Source organism: Misgurnus anguillicaudatus, chromosome 25 (genome assembly GCF_027580225.2).
Source record: "Misgurnus anguillicaudatus chromosome 25, ASM2758022v2, whole genome shotgun sequence".
Lineage (NCBI taxonomy): Eukaryota > Metazoa > Chordata > Actinopteri > Cypriniformes > Cobitidae > Misgurnus > Misgurnus anguillicaudatus.
Window position 1 is genome coordinate 32,753,578 of NC_073361.2, and position 20,159 is coordinate 32,773,736.

Sequence of the window (20,159 nt, forward strand, 5' to 3'; positions counted from 1 at the left end):
ATCTCCTAATTACTGTACTTAGCGTAGAAATAATGTTAAAACGAAATAAACACTTTAATATTTGGTATAAGTAAGTATATGTTATTTCAATAATAAAATATATTTTTCTCTAATATATTTTTCTCTATATTTTTCTCTAGAAGTGATCTCTGTGTTGTTTTACTTATTGTTTTTTTTTTTAAACATGATCTGTTTTAATATACTGTAGTATCAAATCTGAAAGAGACCCTGATCTGGAAACAGTCATGGCAGACCCACAGAGAATCTCACATGGGTAAGATACAAACAAAATCAAATACTGCAATTTTAGATTTGTATTTAATTGTTAACAGGGCTGTAAGGGCAAATTTTATCTTCTGTCTCCCACACTACCTCAACTATTCTGGCTAAAGTTGGTAAGAGAGCTCAATGCATTGCAAATAAAAACATCTATGCAAAAATACATCATCAGTTTGATAAAACATGAACTGCAAATACTCACAAAACATCCAAATACACCACACAGTCATATTGCAATTCGTAACTATTTTACAGGGTATCTATGTTTGTATTGTTAAAATGGTGTACAGTTGAACAAATAAATTACAATAATTTGAAGCTGCTGACAGTGTTAAGGTTTATAATTTGACCCATGCTGGCAAAAATAGTCAAAAGAAAGTATAAATATTAATTTTGGTTCGGAACTTGATTGATGTTAAAAGAGTTATTAAGATCGATAAAACATGAAAACAATCTTCCATATACACTCACCGGCCACTTTATTAGGTACACCTTACTAGTACCGGTTTGGACCCCTTTTGCCTTCAGAACTGCCTTAATCCTTTGTGTCACAGATTCAACAAGGAACTGGAAACATTCCTCAGAGATTTTGGTCCATATTGACAAGATATCAAATTATATTTTCAAACAAACACATTTTCTCAAATTATAAATGTAAAATTTCCCCATTTCTCAGAGATCCTCAAATGATTTGTGTAAGGCCGTTCAACAACTCAGTCTGCCTAAACCCCACCTTTCAGTAGCCTACTCTGCTTTGATTGGTCAACTGACAGAGCCTCCGCACAGACCACAGATCAGTGGCACAGACCAACAATAGTGCAACATGTATTGACCTAGTGCTAACATGATTTACTGAGAAAACATTATCTACCATCAATACATATCATTCATCATTAAACCAAGCAATAAAAACGACAATAGAAACTAACATTTTACACTCATTTAAGCATTTATGTAAACTAACCAGGTCATAGCAAACCCGTAAGTGCAGCATAACCCGCTTGCTATCGTGACTCTCTGACAGTATATTAAGAGTTTAAGCAACAATATCATTCATCTTTAATACTAACAATAAAACAACGATAGAAACTTACATTTTACACTCATTTAAGCATTTATGTAAACTAACCGGGTTATAGCAGTATAAGGCAAGGCAAGGCAAGGCAAGTTTATTTGTATAGCACATTTCATACACAGAGGTCATTCAAAGTGCTTTACACAGAAATGAGAAAATAATATATATATAAAAAAAAGAAAATGTAAAAATAAGATTTACACGATAAGATCACAATAAAGACATAGATACATGACAATTTAAAATAACAATTAAAGAAAATAAATGTGATTTTAATAAAACAGTTTAAAATGTTAAAAAGAATAAAACAGAAGTAAAAGTGACTTGAGTTAAAGGTGCAGTCAGTGTGAAGCAGCACAGTGCTCATTCAGTAAATGCAGAGTTAAACAGATGTGTTTTTAATCTAGATTTAAAAGTGTTTACTGTTGAAGCACATCTAATCTCTTCTGAAAGCTGATTCCAGCTAGAGGTGGCATAATAACTAAATGCTGACACACCTTGTTTTGAGTAAACCCTTGGTATTTCTAACTGACCGGATCCTAATGATCTGAGTAATCTTTTAGGTTTATATACAGTTAGCATATCTGTCATGTATTTGGGTCCTAAGCCATGAAGTGATTTATAAACGAGTAACAATACTTTAAAATCTATTCTAAATGTAACAGGAAGCCAGTGTAAGGACCTGAGGACTGGAGTAATGTGCTCAGATTTTTTTGGTTCTGGTCAGAATTCTGGCAACTATGAGCTGTAGCTGTCTTAAGGTCTTTTTGGAGATCCCAGTAAGGACTCTATTGCATTAATCCACCCTGCTGGTGATGAAAGCATGAACAAGTTTCTCTAAGTCCTGTCTTGAGACAAAACAGCTAATTCTGGCAATATTTCTGAGATGGTAGTAAGCTGATTTGCTTATCGCTTTCACGTGACTATTGAAATTAAGGTCAGACTCTAAAATTACACCAAGATTTCTGACTTTATTTTGTGTCTTTAGACCCCTAGAGTCAAGGTATGTGTTAACTTTGAGAGTTTCATCTTTATTTCCAAATACAATGACTTCAGTTTTGTCTTTGTTTAACTGGAGGAAGTTTTGACGCATCCAACAGTTAATTTCATCAACGCATTTACATAGAGAGTCAATGGGGCTGTAGTCATTGGGTGACAGGGCGAAGTATATCTGGGTGTCATCTGCATAGCTGTGGTAAGCAATTTGGTTCTTTTTCATTATTTGACCAAGTGGGAGCATATACAAATTAAACAGAAGCGGTGCAAGAATTGAACCCTGTGGGACTCCACATGTCATGGATGTCCACTCAGATTTATGGTTACCTATGTTCACATACAGTAGTAACCTCTTTCTTGTAGGTATGTTTTAAACCATTTGAGGACCATCCCAGAGAGCCCTACCCAGTTTTCCAGTCTATGTAAGAGTATCGTGTGATCTACTGTGTCAAAGGCAGCACTAAGATCTAGTAGCACCAGCACTGATATTTTACCTGAATCAGAGTTTAAGCGAATATCATTTATTATCTTTATGAGCACTGTCTCTGTGCTGTGATGCTGACGGAAACCAGATTGAAAGTTGTCCAGATAGGCATTTGAGTTTAAGAATTTGTTCAGCTGATTGAAAACAACCTTTTCAACGATCTTGCTTATAAACGGAAGATTTGAGATTGGTCTGTAGTTGCTAAGTATGGTTTTGTCTAGGCTATAAGCTATAAGCCGCTTGCTATCATGACTCTCTGACAGCATTAAAAGAGTTTAAGCAACGATATCATTCATCTTTAATACAAACAATAAAAACAACGATAGAAACTAACCGGGCATTTATGTAAACTAACCGGGTCATAGCAAACCCATAAGTGCAGCATAAGCCGCTTGCTATCGTGACTCTCTGACAGTATATTAAGAGTTTAAGCAACAATATCATTCATCATTGATACAAACAATAAAAACGACAATAGAAACTAACATTTTACACTCATTTAAGCATTTATGTAAACTAACCGGGTCATAGCAAACCTGTAAGTGCAGCATAAGCCGCTTGCTATCGTGACTCTCTGACAGTATATTAAGAGTTTAAGCAATGATATAATTCATCATTAATACAAACAATAAAAAGGACGATAGAAACTAACATTTTACACTCATTTAAGCATTTATGTAATTTAACTGGGTTATAGCAACCCGTAAGGGCGGTATAAGCTGCTTGCTATTGTGACTCTCTGACAGTATTTAAAGAGTTTAAACAACGATATCATTCATCATTATTACAAACAATAAAAACAACGATAGAAACTAACATTTTACACTCATTTAAGCATTTATGTAAACTATCCGGGTCACAGCAAACTCGTAAGTGCAGCATAAGCTGCTTGCTATTGTGACTCTCTGACAGTATATTAAGAGTTTAAACAACAATGTCATTCATCATTAATACAAACAATACAAACGACGATAGAAACTAACATTTTACACTCATTTAAGCATTTATGTAAACTAACCGGGGCATAGCATACCCATAAGTGCAGCATAAGCCGCTTGCTATCATGACTCTCTGACAGTATATTAAGAGTTTAAGCAACAATATCATTCATCATTAATACAAACAATAAAAACGACGATAGAAATGAACATTTTACACTCATTTAAGCATTTATGTAAACTAACTGGGTCATAGCAAACCCATAAGTGCAGCTTAAAGGGGGGGGGGGGGTTTAATGGTATTTCAAGCATTCTGACTTATTTACACAGTTATAGAGTTGTTTCCTCATGCTAAACGTAGGCAAAGTGTCAAAAATGCAGTTGGGCGTGTTTCAGAGTATTTCTGTGCCGAATGCACATCGCCAGGGTTCATACAAGTTTCGGCTAATTTTTTTCGATTATGGTTCTAACTGACGTTTCAGGGGTTTTCGATACGTATCACTTCTTTATATGGGCTTCTGCCGGAAAACTTCCCCCGGAAAACCCTGCCCAGCCGTCAGTCAGCGGGAGACGCTAGAGCTTGCTAACAGCTTATCACGCCACTCAGCCTTGTTTCAGCCTTCTTGGCACAAGAAGAAGTGTGTTTTTGGATGTAAGGAGAAGACATCCAGCCTTATGGAAACAATGGATATAGTTTATTATCCGGATTAGCAGCGGAGTTTTGCGTGTGTGTTTGATGCGGTGGATTTTCAGAACCGGGTCATGACGAGTTACATGTGGTAAGTAAGACTTCTGTCTTATGTTGGAAATAGGCGCGTGTATATTATGTAAATGACACGAACATGTAGTGAATCATAAGTTCAAACAGTGTTGTATAGTGTTGTATGACTCGTACTCGCTCCTCCTGTGTTATAACTCCTCCTTCTTCATTTTTTCGTACGTTATCAGAAAGATTCGGTAAAGCTAATCTTTCTTTTATAAATCTGATTAAACTAAAGACTCTTCAGAGATATAAAGGATGTCATACTACTCCATATGTACTCCAGATTAATATCAGAAATGCAGAAACAGCATGTGTTACGTGAGCTTTAAGCCGCTTGCTATCGTGACTCTCTGACAGTATATTAAGAGTTTAAACAACGACCTCATTCATCATTAATCCAAGCAATAAAAACAATGATAGAAACTAACATTTTACACTCATTTAAGCATTTATGTAAACTATCCGGGTCACAGCAAACTCGTAAGTGCAGCATAAGCTGCTTGCTATCGTGACTCTCTGACAGTATATTAAGAGTTTAAACAACAATTTCATTCATCATTAATACAAACAATACAAACGACGATAGAAACTAACATTTTACACTCATTTAAGCATTTATGTAAACTAACCTGGTCATAGCAAACCCGTAAGTGCAGCATAACCCGCTTGCTATCGTGACTCTCTGACAGTATATTAAGAGTTTAAACAACGACATCATTCATCATTAATCCAAGCAATAAAAACGACGATAGAAATGATTATTTTACACTCATTTAAGCATTTTTGTAAACTAACCGGGTCATAGCGGCTCTCCTAATTTTGCCAAGTGGTTGATGTCCTCAGGGCAACATTATGTTGACCCTGGGACAACATTTCAATCAACCAATCAGATTTCAGAAATAAGTTTACAGTTTGTTTTAAGTTTAAGCTTACAACCTGGATTACTTGTTTCTAGACCATTGTTTTTTCACTTATTATGTCCCTTTGATTTTAGGGTTTGGTTATGGTTAGGGCTGGGGTTTGGGGTGGGTTTAGGTTTTATTTAGAAAAATGTTGTCCTTGGGTCAACACAATATGTTGCCCTGAGGACATCTCTCACTTGGCAAAATCAGTTCGAGCGGGTCATAGCAAACCCGTAAGTGCAGCATAACCCGCTTGCTATTGTGACTCTCTGACAGCTCTTTTCTCTGTCATTTATCCCTCTGGCAGTATCTCCTACATTTCCCATGAACACTGTGCCGTAATGCTACGTGATGATGTTTCATACGCCAATTGGAGAAACCATGGAAACCAACTGAGCGCGCCCACCAGAAACGAAAGGAAGAAGGAGAACGAACGGGCAGAGCAGGGAAGATAGACTGAAAGACAGGGGTGATGTTAGACCCCTTTTACTAGGGGCACGTGCCCCAGTGTAAATCTTTTGTGCCCAGGTGTAAATCTTAAGTTTAAATTTTAGCAGTTAACTGGTGTATTCCTTTACAAAGATAATAGCGGCAAAAACAGATCTGCAATGTAGTTACCCAATTTATGGATGTTATCGCTGTGTGTCGCTCATCTCTTTCAATGAGGCGTTTCTAAATCTGCTTGTCATACACAAATGAGTACCATCCACGCCAATAACTGACGAGAGAAGGATGACGTGAACTCCACTACTTCGTTCTCATTGGTAGTCGCTCCCAAAATTCGCTCGACATTTACATAAAGTTAAACTTTTCTTAACTTTCTCGCGTCGCTGGACACGCCCATACGGTCGCCAACGGTCGCTTTCGCTCGTGCTGCCGGAAGTCGCCGATTTCCATTGAAATGAATGAGATTGCGTCGCTCTGCTACTGCTGGTCGCTGGCTGTCCGAATGGGGGTAAGGGAGGTAAGACAAACTACATCCTCACCCTGTCAGGTCTCAAACATTAAAGGAAAAATCTCAGGAAAACCTTTTGTCAAGTCTATAGAATTGACCTTTCGCCGGCCCCTCCCCCAAAATGGCCATTGTTCAATCACAGATCACAGCAACCGTTACTATGCAAGCACCCCCGACAAACATTCACGCCCGCAGCGTTTGTGAGCAGTGTATACAATGGATAAAACAGTGTGGACTGCCCTATAAAATGGATAAAACATTGTGGACTGCCCCATTCAGTTAAATGTGTGGAACATTTACGAAGCATAAATACGTCTGCACAAAGGTAAGGCTTACAGCTAACTAGTTAACAGTGTGGTCTAGATCTACTAACTAGAGGCAAGAACACAAATTGTACCAAAGTTATGATTACAATGAATATAATTGCCAGAATGTTAACCTACTCTTTATGCTAAATTTAATGAGTTATTTTGCCAACATTAGTTAACATGTTAGCTAACGCTAGCTACATTAGCTGCTGTTGTGTTGGGACTTTCAGCTCCCCAACTTTATTTTTCGTCAGTTTACGACAAAGTCGAACATAGCCCCGTTAACAATCAACTTTAAATAATTTGTTTTTATCTTTCATGGAGCATTCTACGAACGGAAAACCTTTCCCAATTCCGTAAATGCTGTGCAATTTTATTATATTATACATTTTATTTATTATATTATCTGTCCTGCAACTTTAAGACAAAACAATTTCCTATTTGTGAAATCTGACTATCACCATAAATAAAACATTATGATTCTCAAAACGGCTATCCTCAAAACAACAGACAGAGAAATGTTAGTTAGCTTTGAATGGCTTTGAAACATGCGTAGGTTTAGCTAGCCAACATACCCTTGTATTTTAACAAAATAGCTACTCGCAATAGACATTAATAGACTATACCATATGAAAGATAACTTACTCGGCAGTGCAAGAGCATGACTGTTAGTTAGTTAAATTTATATAGCACTTTTCTCAGTACTCAAAGCGCTTTACATGTGAATGGGGGAATCTCCTCAACCACCACCAATGTGCAGCATCCACCTGGATGTTGCGACGGCAGCCATATTGCACCAGAACACACACCACACACCACACACCAGCTTATTAGTGGAGAGGAGACAGAGTGATATAGCCAATGATTAGTATCTATGGGGGATGATTAGTAGGCCAATGTGCAAGTTTGGCCAGGATGCCGGGGCACACCCCTACTCTTTTCGAATAACATCCTGGGATTTTTAACGACCACAGAGAGTCAGGATTTCGGTTTAATGTCTCATCCGAAAGACGGTGCTTTTTGACAGTATAGTGTCCCCATCACTATACTGGGGTGTTAGGACCCACACAGACCACAGGGTGAGCACCCCCTGCTGGTCTCACTAACACCTCTACCAGGAGCAACCTGGATTTCCCAGGTGGTCTCCCATCCAAGTACTGACCAGGCTCAACCCTGCTTAGCTTCAGTGGGCAAGCTGTCTTGGGCTACAGGATGATATGACTGGTCCACAAGGCTGTGCTGGTTGCATTTGAGTTACAGGCAGTGGTGTAGTGGTGTCTGGAGAAGTGGGTATACTCTTAATTTATGCCCCCAGTAGAAGTGGGTATACCCCCAGCCATCAAATAAAGAGGTGGGTATACTCCGTATACCTGCGTATACCCTGCACTACACCACTGGTTACAGGTCATGTGGTTTGTCATTTTTTGCGTGAGACCGGTAAGCATTAGCCTCGATAGTAGTCGTGTCTCCTTCATTGCGTATTTTTATATTTTGAATATATCCCTCCACTGCATACTGTAACCCCTTTTGCCTCGATCTGGAGGAAATCGCGGAGGTATTGCTCCAAAAAATGTCACTGACATGCACGGGTATATCGCTTTACGTCATGGCAATCTGTTGCACTGGTCATTTGTTTGTCGGAAGTAGCAACAGTAACTAAGGGGGGCGGGGCTCTGCGAAAGGCTAATTGCATTGTTGCTGAGAAAATCCACAGATGTATGTGTTATACTGTTCTGTATTTTCAGATATAAAATTAATATTAAGTTTACTCATATTTAACTCTAGGACACTATATAAACAGTTAGCCGTAACTGTGACTGAGATTATTTAGTATAGCAGTCATAAAATGACTGGTTTCTTAAAATATTCTTGTAAAAATAAGTTATTAATCATTGCTATCATTGTAGAAAATGTAGAAAATATTTCTCTGCTGTCATTATTACCAAACATTTTATGCCATTTATGCCTCCAAACATTATAATAATGTTAGGTATGATGAAGATTATACTTAAATATTTTTAAATACATATTTATCTTTTGCAGTACCTGTTGCACTGTAGAATAGTGGGTTAAGCAAAGGACATTGTATAGAACTGTTGCACACTTCTTGCACACAGCAGGCTTTCAAAAAAAGTCAGCAAAAAATGGGGGGCCTGTGCCCCAGTAAAGCTTTATGTCAATCGACAGAGAAACAAAGAAAGCTTGTGTTTGATCATGAAAATGTTGTCATGTTTTGTCAGGATTGCCGCATGTACGCGCGAGAAAAAACTAATCATTGTTGCATTCAGTGGCACTCATAATTTCTCTTATTTTCACCGGAAAAAATTTGGCTAGTGGAAATGCTGATTGGCTGGTAACTTTAGAAAGTTATCAGCCACATTGGCTGGTGGTCAAAAAAGTTAATTTAGAACCCTGAATATAAAGCTGCTTTGATATAATTACCTATTGTAAAAAGTGCTATATCAATAAAATTGGTTTGAATTGAATATAAGGGTAGTTTCCCGGACAGGGATTATCTTAAACCAGGACTAGGTTTCAGTTTAATTATGACATATAACTAGTTTTAACAAACATGCCTTACTAAAAACATGACTTGTGTGCATTTTGAGGCAAAACAAATGGCACTGGTGTATTTTAAGATATGTCAGTGCAAGTTGTTTTCAGTTTGAACAAATATTACATTGATTTTAGTCAAGGACTAGTCTAATCCCTGTCCGGGAAACTGCCCCATAATGTTTTATGTCTAAAGTGAATGTTTTGTTAATTGTTGAGAAAAATATCTGATGTGTAAAATTATATTAGATCATTGGATTACAGCATATCTTAAAGCTGTCTGTCTCAATGTCAGTAAAACAATAATAGAAAGAAAAAAGTTGAACATATTGATTTAGATTTTGTGTGTGTTAAATCTATTAGTTTTATAAGTGATTTTAAGGTATGGATGTGCTGATTTTACTTTTGATCCCTCAAAAATCTTTAACTGGATTTTTCTCAAAATTGACTTTACTGCCTGTATTAACTTCAAATAACTCTGTCAGTTTTCGTCAGATTTCAACAAATCATACATCATTTTAAGATTTTTTATATATAATAAATATTTTTTGAAATTGTGCTTATTCTGACTCATTTTGCCAGCACAAATTACATATGACAGATTACTAGTTCAGAATATTTGACAGTGGAGGAGTAGACAATGATGACATCCGGCAGGAATGATGAGCATATTGGTGGAATGAGTTTCATATTGAATACAGTCCTGTGCTTGACCAACATGCAATTTAAACAAAATGTTCACATTGTTTTTTAAAGACATATATTCATTATAGTGGTATACAATAGCTTAAGACCTCACGCACATCTAGTGCAACCCCACCTTGTTTATCTATTGCTTCACCAAAACACAAGAGACCTTAGTGGTCTTTATATGAATGTATTATATGGCTCTCTAAAATGCTTGATTCTGATTGGCCAGTCACAACCTTCCAAGGTTTGTTCTTTTTACATAACTATCACTCAAAACTAATAACACACGGTAACCCGGATGCTACAAATCGTTCTGACAGGTACAGTTAATTATTACACCCCTCCATGTCAGGTCCAGATCACACTGTCCGAGCTTATTTCAACAACATGCTTGTAAATACATTATCCCTTATGTACCATGGGAAATAAAGTTTCTGCTTCACCAAGCTAATAAAAAATATTACACAATGAAACATGTTGTTCAAATATGCTCTAATACATGTCTATAATAGGGGTTGAACGACTTCAAATTATTTAAAGTCGACTGTTATGACATCAAAGTCGAGTTGACATTGACTAGTCGTTGATTTCAATCATACAAAACACAAGAGATGGGACTGCTTTGCAACATGCCACAATTTATTAGCAGAACATTATTACAGATGCTGATTATGGCAACTTAAATTTAAAAAGTAATACAAATCATATGTTGCAACTAAACGTTAACGGGTTATTCTATGAAAATGGTGGCTTGCCTGTCCCGGCCTCAAATGCAGGAAATACACTGAAAAGTGTCAGACAATGACACAAAATATGTGTTTTTTGTTTTAATTGAAGTGTTTTATTATTAATAAAACATATGTAAAACAGTTATATTGCAAACCATTTTTATATATATATTGTAGAACACGGTCAGTACCATGAAATTGGCTTGTCCCTCGGGTCAGAAGTCGTGGTGTAGTGACATATTTTGAGTTAAAGGTGACATAGAATGATTAAAAGGAGCATTTATCCTTGTTCTGTGATGTGACATGTAGACAAAAATGTTTTTGTTTGTGTCTGAAATGCCTTAGAAGCTTCCTAAAAACCTCTCTCAGATAGCTCTATTAGGGCGGGGGATTTTAAACAAGTGGTTTTGCAACTATTTGGCTTCCTCTACTGGCTTAACTTGCAATCTCATTACTGATTGGCCACTCAAAAATTGTAGCCAATTATAAGTGGAGGGGCAGTTATATGCCTGTTATATCATAAGCATCAGTTTTTCAGATTGGGCTGTTTTTTGGCTGACATTTCTAAAAGAGGAATTTCTATGAGACTGAGATGTTTAGCATGTTTAGCACTTTTTGTATGTTTGTGAATGTGCGTAGACTACCATTATTCAACAAAGACAAGGTAAAAATGTTTTTTCATTCTCTGTCCCCTTTAAAAAATATATTATTCTCCCCCTTTAAATGTCATAATACAAAGGAAAGTAGTACAGTTATTAAGTGGACTACTTAAAAAACTAAAATATCAACTAAATATTATAAATAATTTACAGGGAATACCTGTCCCTCAATTTCATGTCACTGGTGTTACAATTTATAAAAACCACCACTTTGAAAAAAATCAACATCCTTGCCAACTTCTTCCTGGGTCAAAGGTTCATTGTAGGTGTGACTGTTTTGAAAAGCACATGGTGAGTGTGCACTCCCTCCTCATCTTTTAGCAATTTAATAAATAATTTGATAATTTCATGCAAGGACTTAAGTGGTGTTCTACAGTTTATAGTAAGGGGAAAGGACATTTTATTATTATATATTTTTTTCAAATTGCATGATTAAGTGATTTATTTACAATTTAAGAAGTGTGGTTTGAGCTACTGTGGCCCCCCTCTTACATATGCCATTTTGTCTGTAGATTTGTCACTGGTGTTATCGTCACTGGTGTTACTGTTGCTGCTTTCATAAGTAAGCATTTTAAGAATATCATCATTCAATTTTGATCACTCCACCTCAATTATTTCTAATGTTACAACAAAAAACACAATGGTAGAAATAGAAAAAGGTCACACAATAGAACTTTACGCATGCCTGTTTTAAGTTCATTATTACTAATCAAGACAATTTCTTAATATTACATTAACTTTTTCTGTCTTTGATTATGTATGCAAATATATAAATATTCAAATACATTCTGGGATGCCTGAATTGTAATCTAAAATATATGGAACAACCAGTGACAAAAAAGCAGCACAGGCATTTTTTAATGTAATTCATACAACAGTTCTTTCTGGTTCTCAAATCTGATTCACCTTTCATATCATTCCGCCACCTAGTGAATGAAGGGCCTTTAAACAGGCTCATCTCTGAATGGAAAAACTGCATGCACACACGGACACACACACAAACGCGCTGTTTTTAATCACTCTCCGTTTGTCTCATTAGTTCACTAGCTCGTAAATCAGTCTGTGAATCCCAATCGGAAGTTATTATTCCGTCAAAGATCAGCGCTCTTGGATGTTACGTTAAAGTTAATGGGAGTAATGTCTTGTCACGTCGTGTGGACGATTAACACTTGGAAAGAGGAATTTCATGGACATTGATCATTTATTTTATCTAGACATGACTATTAAAACATGTTGTAAGATATTGCCACTGATATATTTATAAGCAGCATGCAAAAACATCTCTCTGACACTTATAAAAAACAGTTTTATATAGTACTGATAAGAACGAAGTCTAATAATAATCGAGTGCTCAAACAGAAACGTTAATATAAAGAAACGCCTATCTGTGCATTGAGTTATCATGAGATTCAAAGCAGCCGAAAGTGTTGCCTGTCATTCTGGCTGCCCTCAAATCCGTGGCGGAAGAAAGTAGTTCTCAAACAAAGAGGCTTTTAAAATAACTTGTTGTTTTCTAGTTTTCGTTTTTCAAACGTGTGCCGTTGAACGTTTGTTTGTTTGAACTCTGTTTGAACGTTTGCTTAGTGAGATTCGGTACGTATGAGAACCAAAGCATGAGCGGATGTCAGTGTTCACTCGCCCTGCTGACCACCGCCCTCTCTGGGCTACATCTCTGACAGAGATTCCCCGGCTCTCATGTTGGCCTTGTTTGTTTTTGATCGTCAAAATGAGATCAAATCAGCAATATTTGGTGTCATGATCAAATGTTTACTTGTTTTTTTATTCATATTTAGTGTCTTTTGTGTTGTTATTGTTTTGGCGCGAGGTAAAAGTGAATAAAACTATACTTGTATAATGTTACTATAACATTTATTCTTAACGCGATATGAGCACTCGATTATTATTAAACTTCGTTCTTGTCAGTACTATATAAAACAGTTTTTTATAAGTGTCAGAGAGATGTTTTTGCATGCTGCTTATAAATATATCAGTGGCGATATCTCATAACATGTTTTAATAGTCACGTCACGATAAAGTAAATGATCAATGTCCACATTTAAAAGCTGCGGGGCTTACCTGCAGTTCCACGGTGTTTTCGCGTTCTGATAAGAGATACAGCTCCAGAAAATGAGTGTTTATATTCCTCTTTCCAAGTGTCCACACGACGTGACAAGACATTAATCCCATTTAGTTTAACGTAACATCCAAGAGCGCTGTTCTTTGACGGAATAATAACTTCCGATTGGGATGCACAGACTGATTTACGAGCTAGTGAACTAATGAGACACACGGAGCGTGATTCAAAACAGCGCGTTTGTGTGTGTGTCCAGGTCCGTGTGTGGGTGCAGTTTCTCCATTCAGAGATGAGCCTGTTTAGAGGACCTCCATTCACTAGGTGGTGGAATAATACGAAAGGTGAAGCGGTTACAGTGCCGTTATCAGCACAATATCGCATAGCTCTTAGCCAATCAGATTCGAGAACCAGAAAGAACTGTTGTATAAAGAGCTATATCACACTCCTACTCGAGCAATATTGCTTAAGTAGTAAAATTATAAAAATACATTAAGCTGTCATTTAAGTTGATTTATAATGTTAAGAGGTTAACTATTATCTGACAATAAGTTTTGGGATTAAAAAGAATTACATTTTTAAAAAAGTTGTCTGTTCAAAAAGCCACAATTTTCATAGAATGACCCTAACAATGCAACAATAACTCCTGTTTTTAAAGGATAATTCCAGTATTTAACACTTTGAGTCTCATTTCTGGTTTGTTTTGGATGAACTACAGTGATGGACACAGAAATTTTGACAATGGGTCGTGTCTTGACTTTTCGACTCATTTAGAAGTCGACTCTTGTCGACTCTTGACTGCTTCAGAATGGAAGTCAATGACCATGCACAAACATGTCATTAAAACAACACTTAACGTTCATTTTCAAAACTGTACTACTCACCGAGTGGTTCGTGGTGTTCGTTGATGATTAAAAACAATATATTGGCGCAATGTATGATTTCAATCTGTGTTATTTGCTAAAGTGGAACTATTTTTTCAGATACCTCACAACCGCGTATATACTTCTGCTCTATATTTGAGTCTGAAGCATGAATGAACGTAGTCCAACAAACTGTAATAAAACAGTAGCATACTTTCAAAATCAAGATTATTTATAACACTTACACCATCCAAAATGTTTTTTTTACATCAGCAGAACAATAAAGAAGATATTTTGCAGAAACCCCATTGCTCCGTCATGCAAGTCAACAGATCCGCACACTTTAAGAGCTAAAGCATATATATCCAATACAACAGTAATCCCCCATAACTCTGTGTGACATATTGACGTCTTGTGAAGCAAATCAATCAGTTTTTGCAAAAACCTGAACGTTATTTACAACACTATTAGCGTGAATGCCAAAGCAGGAAGGGCGCTTTTCGTTCAAGGCGATCTCTTCCACACTGGTGCCGTTTGGTGGCTGTTGGCTATGGATGTTGGTCTGTCTGCGCCACCTATAGAGCGGGAGCGTGAAGCGCACTTCCTGCTTGGCAAAAGCTCTGCATTAACACTGTAAAATATTTATATATATATTCGAATCTCAAAACTGAAAATCGAATGTCAACCCAAGGAACGAATATTCGAATATTCTGGTCCAGCCCTAAAAATATGGGGAAAATTTCTTCTGAGAGAAACCGAGCGAAAAAACTACCACCACATGTAAACAGACCCTTTTCTGTTTCCCGGCGGCGGAGTGATATATCAGCGAGCAATGAGTCTTCCAGAGAAGTCAATGGAATTTTACAAAATGCCAAATAAAACACGACAGAAACTGTATTCCGCTACACAATTTGTTTTTAATTATCAAAGAACACCACGAACCACTCGGTGAGTAGCACAGTTTTGAAAATGAACGTTAAGTGTTGTTTTAATGACATGTTTGTGCATGGTCATTGACTTCCATTCTGAAGCAGTCAAGAGACGCTTCTAAACGAGTCAAAAACTCAAGACACGACCCATTGTCAAAATTTCTGTGTCCATCACTGTAGTTCATCCAAAACCAACCAGGAATGAGACTCAAAGGGCCCTATTTTAACGATCTAAGCGCATTGTCTAAAGCGCACAGCGCAACGTCTAAATGGGCGTGTCCGAATCCACTTTTGCTAATTTAACGTTGGGAAAAATGGTTTGTGCGCCGAGCGCATGGTCGAAAAGGGTTGGTCCTATTGTAATGGGAGTATTTTGGGCGTAACGTGCAGTAAACCAATGAGAGTCACAGCTCTCATCCCCTTTAAAAGCAAGTTGCGCTGGCGCTATGTCTAATCCCTATTTAGATGACGGACTTTATAAACTGAAAAACTAAGCGGAGGTAGAAGATCCCCAGTTTAAGATTAATGTTAAATAATTTTGTTGTTTTTCACTTGTATTGAAATTGTTATTTTTTTATTAAAACCTTTAAAACCCGTTTTCTTTTAGTCATGGAAGTAAAAAAGCAGGCTTATAGTTGCTTTAAATGTATGGCTATCCAATATCATCAACAATAATTTACAAGTATGTAAGATAAGGTTTGTACTGTAAAAATACTTTATTTGTAACAAACAGGAGATAAAGAATTTACAAACGCCTCTCCTCACGTTTCAGCACTTTGAACAGCATTTTTTTGAGCAAAGAGTTTTTTTTAAGCATTACTTAAAAATGTTTCTCATCTCACCATTTTCGCAGGTACAGAGTCAATACAATTAATCCGTGAGGTAGCATTAAAAAAACATTTAAAAACAGATGCATTTGTTTAAAGCAAAGTATTTATTTTCTTACCAGGCTGCAGGTGAAGCAGCTCTTTGCGCCTTCTAACGTCTCATAATTAGTCCTCATTTATTTCCAAGAGACGCAGTAATAATCTTTTACATTTTAATCCTTAAATCTTTCATATTTAAAAGCGTGTTTGTGCTGCTGCGCATTCATGTACTTTGTGATAAACAAACCCGCGTTGTCCTCCCGTTTATAGGCGCATATTACTAATGCGCTCTTTAAATAACATAAAACACATTGCGCCATTAACTTTAGACTTTAGACCAGGTTTTTGCTGGTCAATGGCGTAGTCTATTTTAGTTGCCTCAAAATAGCAACACGCCAGCAATGCCCCTGAACACACCTCGTTTTTAGACCAGAACGCCCATGGGAGCAAAAGGGGGCGCAAATGCATTTGCTATTTAAATAACGCGGCGCTAAACGTGAAAATTAGGGTGAAAACTAGCGAAAGACACTTGCGTCGCGCATTGCACTGCATTGCGCCGGGTGTAAGATAGAGCCCAAAGTGTTAAATACCGGAATTATCCTTTAAGCATTTTTATCGATGCATGTTGGCATAACAATGCTAAAATTATACAGCTTCTATGTTGTAACATTAACAATGCAACAATAAATAAACAAAGTATAGTGATTAATGCGACTACTCGACGTCAAGCTTAAAGCATCATGACTTTGCATTAAGGTCGACTAGTTGGTTCAACCCCTAGTCTATAAAACAGCAAAGTGCTGTAAATTATTATTGTATGTTTCTGTTTAAACACTACAGAGAAAACTCTCATGCAAAACAATCCAATGAACTCATCAAGAAAAGCATCTTAACTGAAGATGGAAATCCTGCACGGTACCGTCTGCAAACAACAACAGATAATCTGAATCAATCTAAGTCCTACAGAAAAATCAGCTTTGGTGAAAGAGACGAAAAGAAACGTCATAAAATCATACTGATGGTGGGAGAAACAGGCACTGGAAAAACAACTCTCATTAATGCTATGATCAACTACATCTGTGGTGTTAAGAGAGAAGACAAAGTTTGGTTTGAGATCACAGACGATCAGAATGACCCAGAATCAGTTCACAGTCAGACCTCTGATGTCATTATCTATGGTGTTTATTTACAAGAAACTTCAGTTGATTTAACAATCATTGATACACCAGGATATGGAGACACTCGTGGAGCTGATCGTGATAGAGAGATCGCAGAGAGTTTCCAACATATATGTACATCTGAAGATGTGATGAATCAAATCAATGCAGTGTGTTTTGTGATGAAGGCAGATCAATATCGTCTCTCTGATAGACAACACTGCATATTTGATGCTGTTCAGTCTTTATTTGGTAAAGATATTGCTGATAACATTGTGTTACTCTTCACACACTCAGATGGAGCTCCACCTAAAAATGCCCTGACAGCCGTCAAAGAAGCTGAAGTCAAGTGTGCTGTAGATGAGATGAATCAGCCGATCTATTTTCTGTTTAACAACTGTCAGGAAGAAACATTTGATGAAGAAGAACAAACAATCCAGGATCAAGCATGGAATCTCAGTTTTAGAGGAATGACAGAGTTTTTCAAGTTTCTTGACATGACACAATCAAAATCCTTACAGATGACTAAAAATGTTTTGAAGAAACAGAAAGAGTTAGAGCCAAACATCTCCCATCTTCAATTACATGTTCAAAAGATGGAACTAAAGCAAAATAAGCTGAAACAAACTGAAGAAGATCTAGAGAAAAACAAGGAACATGTGAAAGAAAATAACTCAGTAAGTGTATGTTTTGTCTTTTTTTACACAACTTCTTGATTTATTTTCCGTCTTTTTTGAAACTCAGCAAGCTGTGGATTCAAATGTTTGCATCCTGACCTCAACACCCAGATTTAAAAGAGATTTTAGACCCTGAAATCTACACACATGGAGGGTTATTTTTGAGCCAGTTGAAAATAACCCTTCATTTTTTAGAGTGTAATCTAAACTCTAACTATATACAGTACATTTCATTTTATTGTCAAATTAAGAATTAAATTCTAATAATTTGTGGTTTATTATTAAACAAGTATGTAGTTTAGTTTGCTGTTTAGTGATTTAAGTACTCAGTGAATTTTTCTTTTATTTATTTATTTATTGCGTATTTAAATTGGCTAGGCCTAAAAACAAATGCAAATTTAAACTTATATGATGCTACAGCACTGGCCCAGTGGGGAAAATAAAAGTTGTCACCGCTGGGCCATCGTTTTTTGAGTCCGAAGCATTTTCTGTCTTAAAAACACATGGTTAGCGTGTAATATTCATTCACAAAAATGATTCAGCACTGAACATGCTAATATTAAAACTTCATCCTTTATAAATGTTTTACTTGAATTTATTTAGTAAATACACTTTTGTTGTCTCTGTGGACTAACAAATTACATGTACAGCAGCAGCACACATTAAACACCATATTTGTTATTTTGCATTGTGTTTACAGGGAAACACATTAAATTCAATAAATCAATTGTGCAGCACTGATGAACTCAAGAGGAAAAGCATCAAAATTGAAGATGGAAATCCTGCACGGTACCGTCTGCAAACAACAACAGATAATCTGAATCAATCTAAGTCCTACAGAAAAATCACCTTTGGTGAAAAAGATGAAAATAAACCTCATAAAATCATACTGATGGTGGGAGAAACAGGCACTGGAAAAACAACTCTCATCAATACTATGATCAACTACATCTGTGGTGTTCAGAGAAAAGACAAAGTTTGGTTTGAGATCACAGACGATCAGAGCGACAGATCATCAGCTCACAGTCAGACCTCCATCATCACTGTCTATGGTGTTTATATACAAGAGACTTCAGTTGATTTAACAATCATTGATACACCAGGATATGGACATACCCATGATATTAATTTTGATCAAAAGATTGTTAAAGATTTGCTTGGCTTATATACATCTGAAGATAGGCCTCATGAAATCAATGCAGTATGTTTAGTGTGTAACTCATCTTACACTCGCCTTTCTAAAAAACAGCTAAACATATTTGATGCTGTTCAGTCTTTATTTGGTAAAGATATTGCTGATAACATTGTGTTACTCTTCACACATTCAGATGGAGCTCCACCTAAAAATGCCCTGAAAGCCGTCAAAACAGCTGAAATCAAGTGTGCTGTAGATGAGAAGAAGAATCAGCCAATTTATTTTCTGTTCAACAATCGTCAGGAAGAAACATTTGATGAAGATTATCAAATAATCTATGATCAAGCATGGGATCTCAGTTACAGAGGAATGACAGAGTTTTTCAAGTTTCTTAGCATGATAAAACCAAAAACCTTGGAGTTGACTCGAGATGTTTTGATAAAACACAAACAGTTTCAGCCAAACATCTTCAAACTACAATCACATGTTCAAAAGATGAAAGAAAAGCAGAATGAGCTGAAACAAACTGAAGAAGATCTAGAGAAACACAAGCAAGATGTCAAAGAAAATAATAACTTTGAGTATGAAGTTGAAGTGTCCTACAAAGAAAAGGTTGATATTGATCCTGCTGTAGCTAAAAAAGCCACGACCTGTCCTGTCTGTAAGGAGAACTGTCACTATCCTGGATGCTGGTGGATCTGTGATATCTCAGGATGTAGTGTGATGAAAAATGATCACTGCACAGTGTGCACAAATAAATGTCACTACACTAAACACGTCAAAGAAGACAAAATATATGTAACAAAGACAAAGACTGAGACAAGAACATATGAAGATTTAAAGAAAAAATATGAAGACAAAATAAAAGACCGTCTCTCTATGATCAATAAACTGAAGAACGAACTACAAGAATTAGAGAAAGAGAAAACCAAGCTGGTGATTAAAGCATATAACTGTGTGGAGTCTCTGGAGATGATCGCACTCAACACTGAATCTCTGTTCAAACTTCTGCACATTGATTTTCTCATTGAGAAGCTGAAGGAAATCAATGAACCTGAAAAAGCTGAAGCTCTGGAAAACATTAGAAAGAAAGCAGGAAATACAATATTACAGGGATAGTTAACAAGATAT

General features: G+C 36.6%; 1 protein-coding gene across 1 annotated transcript; it reads left to right on the forward strand.

Moving 5' to 3' along the window:
• Nucleotides 1-245: 245 nt before the first annotated feature.
• Nucleotides 246-20,147, forward strand: LOC141362094 (uncharacterized). The gene is made up of 3 exons (XM_073863890.1): nucleotides 246-274; nucleotides 16,900-17,893; nucleotides 18,594-20,147. Exons 1-3 carry the CDS (start codon nucleotides 246-248, stop codon nucleotides 20,145-20,147), a joined length of 2,577 nt encoding a protein of 858 aa, XP_073719991.1.
• The last annotated feature ends 12 nt before the right edge of the window (nucleotides 20,148-20,159 follow it).

Coding starts and splice junctions, on each gene's coding strand:
- LOC141362094 (XM_073863890.1), top strand. CDS start 246: ATGGCAGACCCACAGAGAATCTCACATGG. Junction 275..16,899: donor CCACAGAGAATCTCACATGG/GTAAGATACAAA, acceptor TAAACACTACAG/AGAAAACTCTCATGCAAAAC. Junction 17,894..18,593: donor ATGTGAAAGAAAATAACTCA/GTAAGTGTATGT, acceptor TTGTGTTTACAG/GGAAACACATTAAATTCAAT.